The sequence below is a fragment of the Cololabis saira genome, chromosome 11 (assembly GCF_033807715.1).
Source record: "Cololabis saira isolate AMF1-May2022 chromosome 11, fColSai1.1, whole genome shotgun sequence".
Taxonomy (NCBI): Eukaryota; Metazoa; Chordata; class Actinopteri; order Beloniformes; family Belonidae; genus Cololabis; species Cololabis saira.
The window spans coordinates 25,438,129-25,456,260 of record NC_084597.1 but is presented as its reverse complement, the minus strand read 5'-3'; the positions used below and the strand labels follow the sequence as shown (position 1 = coordinate 25,456,260).

The 18,132-nt window shown below is 38.4% G+C and overlaps 1 protein-coding gene across 2 annotated transcripts in view; it reads right to left on the bottom strand.

Moving 5' to 3' along the window:
• The window catches only part of unc5cb (unc-5 netrin receptor Cb), a 133,315-nt gene that overhangs the window by 2,647 nt on the left and 112,536 nt on the right, over positions 1-18,132 (bottom strand). For both annotated transcript variants that reach the window (XM_061734157.1, XM_061734158.1), the window contains 7 exons: positions 13,643-14,005; positions 9,224-9,311; positions 8,913-9,084; positions 4,572-4,805; positions 3,109-3,258; positions 2,850-3,014; positions 774-952 (listed from right to left, as the gene is read on the bottom strand). In XM_061734157.1, coding sequence (XP_061590141.1) covers positions 774-952; positions 2,850-3,014; positions 3,109-3,258; positions 4,572-4,805; positions 8,913-9,084; positions 9,224-9,311; positions 13,643-14,005 — 1,351 coding nt within the window. The remainder of the gene's footprint in view (positions 1-773; positions 953-2,849; positions 3,015-3,108; positions 3,259-4,571; positions 4,806-8,912; positions 9,085-9,223; positions 9,312-13,642; positions 14,006-18,132) is intronic.

Genomic DNA, 18,132 nt, shown 5'->3' with positions numbered 1-18,132 from the left:
TTAAAAAAAAAAACAACCTTTCAGAACTTTTTGCTCAAAGATCTCCATGACTTTTAAAGTAATAAAAAAAATGATTGAAAAAAAAAAGAATGCGCTACTCTCTGTAAGAACACTATTGAGATGTAAGCATCTTCGCTGTAAGCTGCGAGTCCCTTGCCTGCCCTCTCCCTCTCCCACCCTGCACTCAGTATGCGGTCTCGTCAGTCTGCAGCTGCTGCCTGTGATAAGGCTTCCCCGCTGAGCTGGGACCTTATAAATGGATGCATGCTATACCTCCATCACACACACACACACTCACACAAACACACAAGACTATCAAAGACACGCGGGTGACGTTTTGAAAAGAGGAGCATCGCCGTATCTCCCCGTCTTTTTGCTTTTGTCTTTCTCAGTTCCCTCCAACTCAATTAATCTCAATTCAGCTGATGTTTATCAAAATGAATCACTTTCCTGCAGAACAATCACAATCAAATTAAAAATAGATTAGCTATCTACAATTTCCCCCATGCACTCTTGATGTCTGCTTCAAATGAAGATGATTGTTTGGTAGTTAAAGTTGCACTTGTGCAGCTTTTTTAGTATTTATTCATATTGACATCATTTACTGTGTTAAATAACTAAATAAGTAAAGCCTGACAACAGCCCACTAGCCAGACTGATCACTCATGGCATAAATGTGAGTCATCGTCTCACTTTAGACAGCCAGTTCCCGTTGCCAGATTTGTCATCACTTATGGCATAACATTGAGTCACCATCTCACTCGTCTTCCCACCTGTCAAGGTTAAGTTTGTGGGCCAACATCCGCCAGTCGTTTCCTCTGGTCTGCGGTGCGTCCAGGCTGCCGCAGAGCTTCTGTCGAATAGAAACGGGGATACGAAAGGCATTTGGCCCCACCAGTGTGGTGATGTTGCTGGCAGGGTCCAGCAGGGATGTGTCGATACTCTGGGAATCCTGCAAAAAGATTACAATATGAATTGAAAGAGGCATGCAGATCATAGCTGGACCATTATTCTCAGGCTGCGCTGGCATAATCTAACATTTCACAAAGTAAAAACTAACGTAGTTATAATAGATTTATTCTTTTGTTGTAAAAAAAATCCAGACTATTCATTTCATCACAAGATGTGAACTAAATGATTTTAAATATATTCCATGCTGAGGATTTAGTGCTTGAGACATACTGTAGCAACACAAACGGGATCGCGACCCAGAGACGGATGAACGAAGGCCAGGCAGGGACAGAGCTCTGCACCGCATGTACTACAATTCATCTCATTACTGAGCACAAAGCCAAATGCTCTTCCATCTCTCGGGCGCTATTCTCCTGGACAAATGTCCTTTGTAAAGAAAGTACAGCATGAGTAGAGAGTGATTATCCCCGTGTGCGGCCCTCTCTTGTCTGCACCGGCTTGTGAAAGGCAGGACGAGGTGAAGGCAGCAGGGTTGATACTTCCCGTCTTCAAAACCCCTTGAGGTTCGTGGCAACATTGCAAAATGACGAGGTAGAACTATGATAGATCCTAAGTTCAGTTAAGTCTTTCACTCATGCTACTTTTAAAAATACACAAAGATCCTTTATGGAGCAATTTTGAGCACATTCTCTGCTCTTGAACCATCGAACGTGTCACATAAAGGAAAACTAATGCATTGGGATCATAACAGCCATTCACTCTATACTCTTATTTTTTATGTTAAGAGAGTGTGCTTGTACACTCTTACTAACAAAGTCTGATGGATATAAGCTGTACTCGAATTGTAAAATAAAATCAGGGGGGATGGTGGATTTTATCATATGGGGACAGATAATTTGTGCTGATTACAAATAATATAATATATTACAAATAATAGCACTGACCAAAACAAGGACAGAAAATAATTACATAGCAGCAGTTAAATGCAGCCTTCTGTAAGCTTTAAATATCCACTGGGCTTACATCAAATACATCAAAACACAACAATAAAAAACAGTTTTCTGAACTTATCAATATGACTCTGTCCTTCACAGGATAAGTAAAATGGATCACTGCAAAAACTAAAAATCTTAACAAGAATATTTGTCTTATTTCTAGTTAAAATGTCTCATTTTAGTAAAAAAAATCTCATAACACTTAAAACAAGAATCATCACTTGAAAAAAAAAATCACCTGTTTCAAGTAGATTTTCACTTGAAATAAGTAGAAAAATCTGCCAGTGGAACAAGATTGTTTTGCTTGTAATAAGAAGATAAATCTTGTCCCACTGGCAGATTTTCCTACTTATTTCAAGTGAAAATTTACTTGAAACAGGTGAAAATTGTCATATAAGTTATTTTTCTGGTGTTGTTATTCTGGTGATGACTCTAAATGTTGAAATAGCAGTAAAACCACATTCATTGATGAAATGACATAAGGGATGGAAAGGGGAGATGATTTTGACCCTTTTTATTTCAGGGGGGATGCCATCCCCCCTCATCCCCTCTCAACTCCAGTACTGGATATAAGGTTTTTACAGGAAATCAATATTTTGCATTCTCAACTGACAAAATTTAAGTGAAAGGAAGATTTTAAAAGATTCAAAACAACATTGATGCATATTCACTCATATTCAACAAATCCAATATACTGAGCTCATCTTGTGAAATCACTGGGTGTCCAAAAAGAGGTGCAAACACCTTGGAGCACTTCTGTAGGGAAGTCACACTACCGTTGCCGCAGCACAGCCTGGATTACAGCACACATATAGAAATAATGATTCCTGTCTCAAGAGGGGACATTATCGGTCTGCTTTATCTTTAGACCAGAACAAGCTGGTGTATTCATGTTAACAGCATAGTATACACCAGCTTTAAGTGAAACAACACTACCTCTACCTCTGATAGTGTTGTGTCCAACTGAAAAATCTGTCCTTCTCCTTCAACTTGGCGCACACATATCTTGCAGGTCAGGTCCAGCGTGCTTGTAGAAAAACGCTCCAGGGTGAAGCAACAGTGGAGATTCCTTTGTGACCCATCCCATACTTGCTGAAAAGAGAGCTCCTGCAGAGAGAAGCAGAGGACGGAGGACCAGCTTAGACAACATCTGGTGCTGTTGCTGCTCTCATTCTGAAAGGAGATATCATCACCAGTTTACCTGGTACTTGGCTAGTAGCTTGCTCTTCCACAACGTGTGGGGGACGTCGTGGATGGAGAGTCTCAGGTTATGGGTGCTGTCTTTAAAGCTGAGAGTCTTTGGTTCATCCAACAATTTCCCACCCATCTGTTTCTCCATCTGCAGAACTTCCTGGAAACACAATGACACACTTTATTACTATTAAAACAGTGCACACTGGCCTCAAAAACTTCTAATATATTTTGCCTGCCATGACAGTTTTGAGACCTTCAAATCTGAACCTGACTTTAATGTCTGCACAGCACGATCACTATCACTTCTCATTACTCATTCCCAAACTTAATAACTGTGTCCAATATCCCCCTTCAGTACAATAATCCTTCCTTATCTGTCCTCCATGTAGGTGCATCCAGGTATTAAAGAGAATTGAGGTGATGAGACAACAACAGAGGAAGAGGCAGAAAAAAATATCTGTGGTTTATTGCATTGATGCAGGCGCCGTGTCTTTCAAGGAGTGACGTTTTTCAAATACAAGCAGCAATCTCCCCTCAGTGTGACCCACCAGCACGAAGGGTTCTCATTTTGCACACAGACAAAATCACAATGATTTCATAATGAAAACTCACAAATCTGATTACAAACATTTAATTTTACTCAAACAACCTTTCACAGACATCAGAAGTAAAAAATAACAACATGCATAACACCTGTGGCCAGTGGCGTCAATTCAGTCAAACTAAGGTATGGCAAGGTTACGAGTCACAGAACTTAACTAGAGTATCAATCAACACGTCCAGCAAATACTCATCACAGAAGTCTGCTATGTAGCTTATCTGTGTGGTCAAGACAATTTGAACTTTTTCAAATGCAGTTTCGCTCACTGCAAAAACTCAAAATCTTACCAGGAATATTTGTCTTATTTCTAGTTAAAATGTCTCATTTTTAGTCAAAAAATCTCATTACACTTAAAACAAGAGTCATCACCAGAAAAATAACTTATTTGACCATTTTAACCTGTTTCAACTAAATTTTCACTTGAAATAAGTAGAAAAATCTGCCAGTGGGAAGATTTATCTTCTCATTACAAGCAAAAACATCTTGTTCCACTGGCAGATTTTTCCACTTATTTTAAGTGAAATCTACTTGAAACAGGTGAAAATGGTTGTTTTTGAGTCTTGTCTTAAATGTAATGAGATTTTTTTTTACTAAAAAGGAGACATTTTAACTAGAAATGAGACAAATATTCTTAAGATTTGGAGTTTTTGCAGTGTATAATAACTAGTGAAATCGATCATATTGTTCTGATTTGCATTTGTAGTTATTCTATATGTATTAAGTAATAGAATAATCAATACAAATAGACACAGAGTAATTCCATTAATGTATTTAAAAAACAAACATTTACATTTTCCCTTGAAGCAAAGGTGTGGCGGCTGCCGTACCTTGCCATACTGAATTGACGCCCCTGCCTGTGGCCCATGTACCTTGAATGCATCCTGCGTGTCATCCAGGCAGTAGACTCTGATGTGATACTCCATGGCAGGGCAGGTGACGGGACCAAAGATGGCTAGTTTGAGGCGCTTGATGGTTGAAGCGCTGAGACTCTGGCCCACGAGGCAGTATGTGCCCAGCGTCTCTGTCAGGATGTGGCAAGCCTCATCATCCATTTGGATGTAGCATGGTGTGGTGAAGTTTTCCTCTCCTACTACCACAATATCCTAACAAGAAAAAAAAAAAAAAGTTACAAAGAAAACAAGATTTATGCATGTAATTGGTTTGCATGTGGGGCCAAAATACAGGAATAATGAAGAGGAAATATCAGGAATTCAGTATTCTAGAGATAATCAGACATTGCAACTTGTTGAAATTTATCATATTTGTTTAGTGCACTCGAAATATACTTTTTTACTGTAAAAAATTTACTAATTTGAAGATGAACTGATCTGGTTAACAGCCAGCTATATAGGCTCCAGAAAGCAGAGGCCTGGCGCTCTGAATATTAAAATAATTGATGCTCACAAAGCAGTAATGGAGGTCAAGTTAACATCAGCAAGACCAGGGAAACTTTCAGAAATAACAGCTCTTAAGATAAGTAGCAAAAAGGCAAATCAAAACCTCTATTTGGTTAAAAAGAGGCCTTGTGAAAGACTTGGACTTTAAAGCAGCGTTGTACAAATATGACCTTCAAGCAAGTATCATCAGACAAAAAACTTATCATACATTGTCATTGCAAAGTTCAACCTTAGATCTTAGCAAAATGATTGTTGAAACTAATCTGATGCGATTAGGAGTTGAGTAAACCGATGACTTTACAAAAAGACTTTTTCACAGCATGGAGGAATGTTATATTTGGAGGAAAAAAGTAGATGACTTCATGACAAGAACACCTGCGGCATCAAACTGTTTAACGCAGGGGTAGATCATGGTTTGGGCTTGTATTACAGCCAATGTTAGAGGGGAACATGTCAGTTAGAGGAAAGAATAGATCGAATTAGACACCAGCAAACATCACGCCATTTGTAAACATCTAAAAGAAGAAAAGGACATGACTTCTACAGCAGGTTGATGATCCCAAACATTTAAAATCCTCAATGGACTTCTCAAAGAGGCACAAACTGACCTATACATCATTAAAAATCTCTTGACAGACCTAAAACAGCTATGCATGGAGGACAGCGTAAGAATCTCACAGACTGAGAATAGTTTTGCAGAATGAACAAAAATCCCCCAAAACAGGAATTGATCCTTTGTGGGCTATAAAGAAAAAAAAAAGTTTACAAGCTTTAGTACTGACTAAACTTTTGTTTTAGTTGCTTTTGCATTATTTTGTGAATGAAAATCAAGCCATAATTAACCTAAAAAATATTTTTCACAGTAACAAATGATATTGGCCACAGTTGTCGTCATTCATCATTATTGGTCAGCGGGGGAAAAACATCCAAAACATCCTTTTTAATAAATTTTTTCTCTTTGTTATTCAGCTTTATGTTAAGTTTATGTTCAGTTAACTGAAACTGGAGTAATTGATAATTATTTTTAATTAGGAAAGTACAGTTAAGGTCATGGTCTTTTCATAAGAGATGTGTTCCTGTGAAACAACAGTTCATGTGCGTTTCCTCGTGTCTAACGTTGTGTGACACTGCTATTATGCATGTCGGATAATGGAACAGGGAGCATCCAGACCATTTGTAGTTAACCCCTGTAAAAGCGCTAATGGCCATACACATTTCTGTTTCATTAACATAGTCTGGTCTGAGGTGATTGATGCAACCCTCAATGTCTTTCTGTCTTTCACCCGCTCTTCATCTCTCTTGGTATTTGTCTGTCTGTCATTCTCCCTCTAATCCAAACACTCCTGTGAGCAGCATGCCGGTGTTCAGCGCATTATTAGAGGCAGAACAGGAATTATAGCGTTTTATTGAGAGCTAGACCGTTTAACAGCAGTACTAAGGTGGATCATTAGACTCTTTAACTGGTCCTGTGGGATGGCACCAGGGTTCCTTATTGGGGAATAATTGGAACACATTGTGGAAAAAGTAGGTTTCTACTTCTTATAGACAACATGAGTATAATGAAAACAATCAAGCACAAAACACACAGACTTTAATTTATTCACAAACTGAATTAATCAGCTGATGTTTTTTTTTCTCTTTCTTTCCTCTTTGGAGGGGAATTACTGAAGCAGAAAGTCCCACATGTTCCTCATTATATGACCTGCTGTCATCATCACAACACCATGTTTCTTCAATGACAAAGTGTGAATTTGTGTGCTTTGAATGGGGGGGAGGGGTGCACCATCCTGGATGAGCTGATTATTCTCAATATAAATATCTGTGAATTACTCCTTCCTGTTTTCACTGCAGAGATGAATACAGATGTTGACAGAGTCATAAAGCAATATTTCACTCATGCAGCGTGGAGGCTGGCCTCAGTGGGGAAAAGAGGCTCATAAAGGAAGCTGAAGTCATTGCACATATTACCATCAGTAGCTCTGATGGGTCAAAGATTTAATCAATAGTTATTTCTTCTTTAAAGGATACTCAGTTTACACTGCTCTTTATTGGATACCCCCGAAGTAATTCATCAATGTCCCCATGGCATGTGAAGCTACTGTAGCTGGAGAGTGTTTTTTAGTTGTTTTTTTTTTATTTATCTTTATAACTCATGTCACTTCTTGAAAATAATCTTACTTAAAAGACCTGGAAGAGTCTTATGATAAAAATACATTGATGTTAACTAGATGTATCCTTGCGTAATATTTCTGAATCAAATCTATATGGAGTAGTCACATTTTTGTATAACTTAATCAGTACTATTCATTCTGCTTTCTGCACAAACTTGCTTGACAAATATGTTTAAGCAGTGAACAGTAGCTGGTACCTGTTCTCTTTTTGAGTCGGAAAAATATTGTATAATTCTTATACCCTCAGCTGCTACGTTTGTCAGCAGTTGAAGGGTATTTTGGGTAGTAAAGATGAAAAGTTTACTACTGAGGAGTATCCTTTTTGATGAAGCTGGAAGCACAGTTTCTACAAATGATCTCGTAATTGGGCAATTTCTAAGCATGGCAGTATTCGTGTATGTGACAAGAGAATAGGGATGCCCCGATACCAATACTGGTATCGGGGCCGATACTGCTCTCTTATATACAGTACTCGTACTCACAAAAATTCTCCGATACCACGCACCGATACCACTTCATTGTTGTTGTAGTTACTGATTAGTGACTCTAGGGGAGATGTTGAGTCGCCCCGCGGCTCCCCGGGTGAGTGTGCAGCCTGGCGGCTGAGCAGCCGCCACTGCTCAGCCAGCTGTTCCGATTAGCCGCTAGTCGGCTAAGCTTAGCGTAGCGATGAGGAGAGACTGATACCCATGAGTGAGACTGGCAGCGCCATTTCAGGCAAGATAGCGACAATTAATGCAAATGGGATGTCAGCAGTGTGGACATATTTCAAAATAAGGGACGACGACAGAAGCAAGGCAGACTGCGGTCTGTCGGCGCGGCGCGTAGCCGGGGGGGATGCGCGCTCCCAGCGAGACTGGGCCGCGGAGGAAAGGCCGGTAGGCTGAGTTTTGTTTAAAATTGAATTTCTGTTGCAAATAAAACCCGTCTTCCAATTCATTGCATTTTTCATTGCATTTTTAGCCTAGTTATTTTTGTGGTAGAAGTATCGTATCTGTACTCGATATCGGCGAGTATACAAATTAAAATACTATTTGGTGTGAAAAAAAATGGTATCGGGGCATCCCTACAAGAGAATAAAGGGATGAAGACAATAATCTAGTGTTCCTCAGTCCAGGACCTTGAGGGCCCTGCTCTGCATGTTTCCCTGCTCCAATAGACCTAATTCAAATAAATGGATCATCATCAAACAGGACTATTGGAAAAGGGGAACATCAAGGAGATGCAGGGCGGCAGCCGTCAAGGATCTGGACTGGGAACACTGAAATACGGTAAATAATAGCAAGCCAAGTTATAACCAAGACTCATCATTTAAGCTAAGGGATTCCAAAAACAATACTCATTTGTACATTTACACACATCAGAACACATAGATAAAAAAAGCTACAACAAAGACATTAATATATTGAAAAATCTGTCTCCTCCTATTCTATGCAACCAGGCTTAGTTGCATTAGCAGGGGGAGCTGGTCTCTTTAACCTTTTTCTTGCTCTCTACTATAATTCCAATCTGTGAATCTTATTATAAGTTGCCGAACAAGATGCCAATACTTTAAAGGACTGTCAAAAGCTTATTTTTGACCATGTTGACAGAAATCAGAAGCTACTGTAGCAGCAGTCTCACTTTGAATCCCACATCTCACCTCCCACTGGTTCTGCTGTGACTGGCTCTTGAGCTGGATCAGCCAATCCTGTTGGCCGTCACATACGGCACAGTGGTGCATGGTGATGATGACGGGCCGCGTCAACAGGGCCCCGGGTGGCCCACAGCTCACCACAGGGCTCAGCACTGTTTGGCCGTCTTCGACCGAGGGCCTACAGGTGAACAAGGAAACAAGCACGCACATGGTGTCTAGTGACAGTATGACAGGAGTCTCTGCGCATGTATGACATGACAGAGCTGACGGGATAAACACAGCTCTGGGGTGTTGAAATTGCAAGCGGCTCTGCATACCTCATGTTGTCCTTTCTCTGAACTGTCACGTACATTTCGTAGACCCTACCCTGAGGAATGGCCCCTGCTGGAATCAGCAGACTCACCCCTGGGGAGCACGTAAACAGACAGGCGCACAAAATATGCATATCATTGGAAACGGTGCAACAGAGGAGAAACATTTCATTTATGTGTGTTTCTATGTGTCTATGTTAGCACTTCTTTTTTTTATGTTTGTACATTAAACCTACTGGATAAATGATAATGACCAATAATGACCCAAAAAATCTAAAGTAAAGAGAGACCATTTGAATACATCTACTGACAATCCTAAACAGCCACATCCAAATCATCTCGTAAAATGTTAAGAGGTGAATGTGCTTCACGGAAGTGTCAAGTTTCCTCTTTAATTGTAGCAGGAGAACTGGAGGAAGTAATGATACCCAGATGTAAGATTCTGTAACGTATCAGAATAACTACAAAATGATTATAGTGTAACCACTTTCAAAACCGCATACTTTAACATACTGATTTTGTTAACAGTTTTCCACACAGTATTCAATAGGTGAACCATTACAGAATCCAGAGTGAGCGAAAAAAAATGCATGGATGAAAAGAATTCTAAAGTGCAAGTAACTCGTCTATGATGCAAAGTGTGTGCCATAATTAGGGTTGCCACCCGTCCCGTAAAATACGGAATTGTCCTTTATTTGAGAAAAAAATGTTGCGTCCCGTATTTAACTAATACGGGACACGATTTGTACCGTATTTTCCTTAACTTTTACACCATATTCTAGTTGAATTATTGAAATAAATTAACTTTTACACCATATTCTAGTTGAATTATTGAAATAAGTTAACTTTTACACCATATTCTAGTTGAATTATTGAAATAAATTAACTTTTACACCATATTCTAGTTGAATTATTGAAATAAATTAACTTTTACACCATATTCTAGTTGAATTATTGAAATAAGTTAACTTTTACACCATATTCTAGTTGAATTATTGAAATAAATGAACTTTTACACCATATTCTAGTTGAATTATTGAAATAAATTAACTTTTACACCATATTCTTCACCTGTATGTATATTCTACATCTGGGCTGATATTTCAGCTGCTAGTATGGTTGTCTGTCTGTACAGTCATGCAAGTTCAATGCTATTAAAGCACTTTAAATTTTAAATCAAAGCATTTTGTTTTTTCATATAAAATAAACACATTTTTATTCAGTTTAGAATTTTTGGTGCTTTTTTTTTGGCTCCTGCGCTGCTGAAATCAGGGCGTCCCTTATTTCTATTTCTGAAAGGTGGCAACCCTAGCCATAATGCAATCAGCCAGTACAGTGAAACAGTGAACGGAATAGTTGCCGCTCTTAGCATTAGCAGGCAATCCATACCAACCATACAGTTGGCATGAAATGACCAAAAGGACTGGAGACCTGGCTCTGTGACAGCAAGTCAAGTTGCATGGTTTTACTGCAGTGAAGAAGCATTGCTGGAACACTTAGAAAACCATGCTGCTGCCTCTGGTAACAGTACACATGACCACTAGTTGCTCTGATGTCCATGCTTGGTAGAAATTAAAGATTATTCAGCTAAAGCAGAACCCAAATACCAAAATTTAATGTGATTGCTGCATGCTGCTGTGAAATAACCCCTTACGAGAAAGGTAGACCAGCTCTACTTACTGCATCTTTATTGCAATAAATCAGTAGAGCATCCTTGTAGCCCCGGGGAAAAGTGATTTCTATCTTTCTTAGCGAAACATAGTAATAATTGTAATGACCTTCAGACCCACATAAACTAATATTTTATTGCTTTTTTCTATGGTACCAGGAAATGATGTGGCATTTCATTTCTAAAATCAATGATCTTTCTTCTCTTCATAACATTCCCACATTCCTGCAGCCAACATGATTTACATTTTTTCAGCTCAGATTGATTTGATATGATGTCTGATGTGTTTTTTTTAGGAACCTATCCCCCAAATTCCCTCATGCATACACATTCGGCTTCTTTCTCTCCGTTCTTCTCTCTCAGGAGGGGGTTTCTCAGATAGCTCATTGATTTCCAATGTCCTTGTACTGAACTTTTCAAAAAGGTGACAGACAGCTTTCTCTAGCTACCTTGCAAGGCAATCACAACTCTGCCACGGGAATGTGTCTCACAGTGCTGCTCTGCGTTACTGCAGAGCAGTAAAAAGATGGAGAATGCATTTTAAAATGCAAAATACTAAACAGCCACGCTGAAAGTTCCACAAAATATTTCATTACCCAGACACACAAACAGATCAAATATCAAATGCTCTTTCCTTTCAGCTCTGCCTATGTAACTTGATGAGGTGGCTGAGCACAAACAGCAGCTGAGAACATTTTACAGGTATCAAAATGAAAAATGAAAACCTTAAGAAATGTGAGAAGCCTGTGTATCCTTTAATGTCACAGCTAGTTTGTCTATGCCTGTCAACACACATCGGTAGCGTGTCACTTACAGCCCACATGTGGTTCAGGTGAAGACAGCATGGCTAATGTAAGCTGCCTGAAAGTAGAACACCTCTACTTCAGCATTTCCAGTGCAGGCACCCGTAAGTATCCATCAACTCATGTCATACTGCGAGCCGTCAATACGCTGATAAGTTGCATATGGTTCAGGTTTTACTTCAACGTCACATCTGTGTGTGGGAGTTTTCCTAATAGAAGGTGCAATACAGACAGACCTGCAAGTGGAGCACAAGGTATGCCGCACAAAAAATGAAACTAAAATCGCTTGATTTATTTATATTCAAGCCCATATCGCTTATAAGAAAAACATAAGTAAGAAAAGGTATTTATCATCTATGTCACATCTTTTAACAAACCCCTTCAACGTGTTGACTCAGTTCCTGCTAAATTCTAACAAATATACTTTCTTTTTTATGTACTGTAGCTATTTATTGTATTTTTATATTAATTTTTAATATTTCTCTTCATACTTGCCTTCTTGAGCATTTATGATAACTGCCCCCCCCATGGGGATTGATAAAGTAATCGGAATATTCATTTCAAATGAATCAGAAATTTACTTCTTTTAGTTCAATTATTCAGATTTTAAAAAGCAAATCAGCCCCATGAAACAAGTAAGTATTTTTCTATTCTTATCTTATTTGTAAATCAATGATATGATATGCTTCTCTCTAGGACATAAAAAAAAGTAAATGGCTTGCAGTTTGGCAAAGTATGTTAAAAAGATTCCCTGCCTATGGTCAGATCATTTGAAAAAAAGCCTCCACAAACATTCAAATGGTTTCAGAGAACCTGAAGATGATTCTTGCAGCTGTTGGTGTCAAGTTAAATGCATCTACACCCCCCACCCCCCCCCAGAAATGTAAGACTAATGGCAGATTTGATTGACATTTTGCTTCCATGTAGCACCTTTATCTGTATGATGATTAGTTTTAACTACTGTATTGTATTTATTTTCAAAGAGTCTAAAAGGCTACTCTCTTAACTCATTGTTTCGCCAAGTTATCTTATAACAACAATCTAAAGGCACACCGTCACTTGATTGATGTGTTTTTTTTTCTTTGTTAAAACCAATTTTTCGAAATATTCTTTAATTTAAAAAAATCAATTCAACCTCCTATGTTCAATTCATATTAAACTGTAGAAATGACAAGTTGTGGTGTGAGGTGTTACAAGCTGGATAATTTCCCATTTGATGGTAGAAATATCAGCCAGACGGACGCAATGAGTGATTCGTGGCTGGGGTTAGGGAAGGTCAGGCTGATCCGATCTAACACCAAACATAATTTCCTGACCAGACATAGCGGCTTCCTGGATGGTGCCAGACAATCAGCGTAGATGGCAGGTAGTTATTGGGTCTGAAGTATTCAATTCATGTGATCTTTCAAGGAAACACTGTGGACTGCCGTCGCCTGTTCCAGCATGTTACCAATGAAACAAGAGAGTTCCTTTAACAGCATAGAGAGAAGAAAGATCTCATGTTTTATGAAGTCAAACTGTGGAGAGGAGTTATTCCTTTTGATGTTCATTTTAACTAGTGCTGTCAAGCAAATAAAAAATGTAGCGATTCATTAATTAAGATTTGTAATTAATTAATTTAAATAATCCCTTTTTCAATCACACCTAAAAATTGCTGAGAAAAGCCCTCAACTTGAGGTGTTTTCCTTTGAATTCATTACATTATTCTGGCTGATCATTAGATTGATAGAAAGGTTGAATTTGACACCCCTAATTTTAACATGCATGTACAGGCAAATTAATGCACTGTTACTAAATAGTGACTGGTTGATCATTTGTGGCTTTAATTAAAACATTCAAAAGACATCTTATGAGTTATGAGATAATTCAACAGCCTGGAATAACGTATGTTTTTTTTCATTAATAGGAATATCCATTGAATCATAAAAAGGTTCTCATCGCCTGGTGCTGTACCTGAGTTGGGCACAATGAGGTGTCCTCCCTGGGAGCTGAAGGAGCCCAGAGCGGTGCAGGATGGATCCCTTGTGCGAAGCAACGTCTGCGTCTGGGTGCGACGGCCCATTGTGCCGTCACTGTTGTCCAGCAGGGAGTGAGGCAGCTTTGGAGACAGTTTAGAGGAAAGTTCTCCCCCCAAGTCGTCCTGTGGAGTCACTAAGCCTGAGGAGTTGTAAACTTTAATCTTCAGGTTAGGGAGAGGCTCCAGCAGAGGAGAATTGGTCATGGGGATTTTGTCAGCCACGTCATGGAGGGCGTAAACTGGGCCGCGGTACAAGGCAGCAGCTGATGTAAGGTCAGGGGGGGCTGTTAGGAGATCAGCTGTGAAAGAAGAAGGAAGAGACATTAATAAAGCCAAAATAATTGTCTTCAGAAGTTTAGCAGGAAAGTAGTTAAAAAAAAAAACAAGAAAACAAACGTGAAACCAAAGTAAGCAGCAGGAAGTGAGCTGTTGGTACCAATCAACGAAACTACTGCTTTTCCCTTACTCATTTGTTTTTCTCTCATTAAGAAAGTCCACCTCAGTTGCAAGAAACATAACTCAGTCAGAGAAGTTCTACAGCTGCGATTCATGAGAGGGAGATGGCATTGCTAGTGCTGAGTTTATTCTGTAGGTTAGCTGCAAAAATGGGTCTCCATTAGCTGGTCTGAGTGGGCGCTGTCTGTCTTTACCCCCCTTTCCCCCACTCTAGAACAACATGGTATTAAAAATGGAATAAATGTTTGTGAAAGTCACAAAAAGCTTTCCAGATATCTAATTAGGATCCATTTGCCTGTATCTAATTAGGATTAATTAAACTTAAAGATATTATTGAGTTACAGACTTTATTGGTTATGTTCAAGGCAAAAAGCAGAATATTGCCTGAAAATATACAACTTTTTTTTGTGTTTAGTTCAGAAGATAAGAACCATAGGAGGACATTTGTTTTTTTGACAGGGGTGGAACCTTGTATAAGTTCGCTATAGAACTTCGTTCCCTCCTTGCGCAGTGCTTCATGCATCTTTTTGTGCTAAATTAATAAACTCTAATTTGATTTTAAACATCCGTTTGCACGCACCACTTTAAAACAAATGTGTATTTCAGTATGTGGTGTAAAATTATGGAACTCCTTAACAACTGATTTAAAGGATTGTAAAAATATTCACCAGTTCAAGAAATTGTATAAAGACCACACAATTAGACAATATGAATTTAACGGGTAAAATATATTTTGTTGTTTTTGTTTTTATATTGTTGGTGAGTTAGTGTGTATGGTTTCTTATTTTTTTGTTTTGTTTTTTTCATTATTTCTTTTTTTGGCATTATATAAGTAGTGATTGTTGAACAGACGGACAGACCATCTTTATATGAATTGTTTAATTTTTTTTGAGAAAGGGGCTTGGTATATAAGGCTTTCTTCTTCTTGCCCCTTTTCCATCATGGAATGGAACATATGTGAACTATTTCCATGATATGGAATAAATAAAAATGAAATGAAAAAATGAAATGAAATTAGTGGCAATGCTTTGCAAAAAAAGAAAAAAAGGATGCATATGTGTTCTGTGCACATGTGTTTTTAAAATGACAGAGGGGGGTTGGGGGGTGGCGGGCCACTGCTTCTAGCTGCCTCTAGTGCAACTAGTGATGGTTCAAAAGCAGAGGACTAATTTTGGTGTGTTTTGTGAGATATGTCCTGACAAATAAAGATTACCATTATCATCTTAAAACTTAGCTAGTGTTAGACAGCAGAAATTGATCAACGTGTTAATGTGTTTCTAAGGAGACCTACGTAAACATAAGGGGTGGAAAATTATCTTGAAATCTTTTTCTCTATGCTTTCTTCTACAAAGAAATTCCCTCTTAAAGGGGACTTTTCTTGCCACTGTTTGGCATAAAGCAGCACAATGTAACTTTTCCACCTTAATATCATATTTCCAGAGTCATTGTGATGGTACATCAACTTACAACAGGTTTAATGACACCTCTGTCATGGTCTGAGGGGTCTGTATCACCTTCACTGGCACTATGTAACTTGGAGGAGCATGGTAGGAACCCTGCCACACTACTGGTAAAGCACTACCGCTTTTATCCAAAGGAGCTGCCAAACTCAACAAATGCTGAAAATTACATCATGCTGCTTTAAGGTTTTTTCCAGCTAGGGGAGTTTTCAACTGTCATTGTTTATGTAATAATTGCTCAGGGGTCATGTTCTGGGTCTCTGGAAAGTGGCTGGAGACAACTGTTACACAAACTGCTATGCAAATAAAATTGAATTGAATTAAATTAAATTAATCTGAATTGAATTAAATTAATCTGAATTGAATTGAATTGAATTGAATTGAACTGAATTGAAGAACGAATTGCAGATATGATGGCAGATATAATCCTTCTAAACTCATATAACAGCTGGACATTATAGACTTGAACGGTTATTTGTGGCACCCATCCTTCTGAATCATCAAGTTTTCTGCCTCTGAAATGTTTCATTTATGTTCTCTTTTGTCTGTTTCCCTTTTTCTCCTGCAAAGAACACCAAAGTGTGCATTTCCAACACATTTCTTCTGATAGCTCTGTTTCCCAACTGTCTTTTCACTCTACTCATCGCCACCCTTCCATGTCCCTGTGTTCTTACTTTTAAATCCCACATCAGCAACTCAAATGTAATCACAGCCTAATATGCAACATAGGGACTGACCTAATTATGCTTTAATGATGAGGCACACTTTGGTCTCCCATCACAACGACAAGCATTTGATTCGACCATCTCACCCACATGCACACGCTGTCTGCTGTTCCCTCAGAAGCCTCTTCCACAGCAAAAGAGCACATTTACATTCACATAATCACTAAAGCATTTGCTGCCAGAGCAACTGAGTCAAACCTATCTCAACAGGTTAATGTTATGGGTTGCTAATGAGAGCAACGCCAGATGTCCCACAGCATAGATGTTTCTAGGATTTATGTATAATCTTGTTTACGCTTGTATTAGAATTTTTTATTTGTAGTTATTTTTTGCAGCTGCCTTAGGTCATATAGTAAATATATATATATATATATATATATATATATATATATATATATATATATATATATTTTCTTATTTTAAATAAGCATTAAAAATATGTAAGTTTGGCCTCTTTCATTAAGTGTACAAGTCGATATGATATTGGTTCCTGATATCTAGCATCTGCAAACTAGCTTTGAAAAACAGCACTGATGTCCAGCTGTATCGAGTCGTTTAAAGTTCCAGTGTCAACCACACTGAAATCTCTGAACTCTTATAAAAAAGAAAAGAAAAAAAATCATGTTGCATCCCATAGTCAGCATTGACTTTTTCTGAGCGAGATGTGATTTTCCTTTGAACACTGACTATCAATAAGGGTGATACATGGAAATGACACGCACCTTTGGCACTAGCAGTCATGTTTATACTTTCAATAAATTAAGCATTAAAGCAACATGGAAAAGGTAAGTAATGCACGTATGAAACTTGAAAATCTACTTCAAGCTCAGCTGCAAATGATTAGTCTCCTTATTGCATGGCAGGTGAAATCAGTCTGAGTCTGGTGTTCTAGAGGCCCTTGAAGTGTGTGTGGTGTCGTCGTGTCAACATCTAAAGAGCCCTCAAGGGCCTTCAGAAAAAAAAAAAAAAATCTAGCAAGGGCTTTAACAAAATCTCAGAGTCATAAAAACTACATAAATTCACTTTAAAGAAAATCCTCCACAAGAGGTCTACAGTATATGCTCCCCCAATCAAATTTAGGGATTTAAAGTTCCAAGGATAAGTGTCCAAAATTTCAAACTTCAAAAATCATTTCAGGCTTTGCAAAAGGTAACTTTTGGAATTGTTGAAGGTCTGTTGATGAATGCTTTTGCTTAACATCATGAAAACATTGCATGAATATGACCTGCATGGAGGCTCACCCTCAAAAAGCCTTTGACTTCTAACAGAGAGAGCATCAAAGCAAAACTCAAGTTTCCGGTGAGCAGTGAGTCAAACACCAGACCATTACAAACAATTGAAAAAAGACGGAACTGTTTATTCCCAGTAACAGTACACTTATCTGTTGTAGATCAGAATAATGTCATATGAAGATGTTATGGTTTTGGTTGTAAATGGACACCTTAGTGTTAGTAATTAAAATATGAATTCTGCATCCGATCAAAGAGCAGTTGAAGATAACGTAAATATTGAAATGTTTTGGACATACAGTAGACTTTCCTGTATCTACTGTATGTTCTCCATGTAGAGTTCATGTTGAACAAGAGGAGGACCTTTTAACAAGAAAATGATAAAAAACTGCAGTAAATCTATTAATTAATCCTATTAGAAAAAAAGGAGGCCATTGCACTGGTCAGGTAAAAGCCATACGCTGCAAAAACAACCCCTCTAGGAATTAGCCTAATATTGCATACATTTTGTTATTTCAAGTAAAAATGGCAGCACCTGTGTCCAACTGGACTTGCA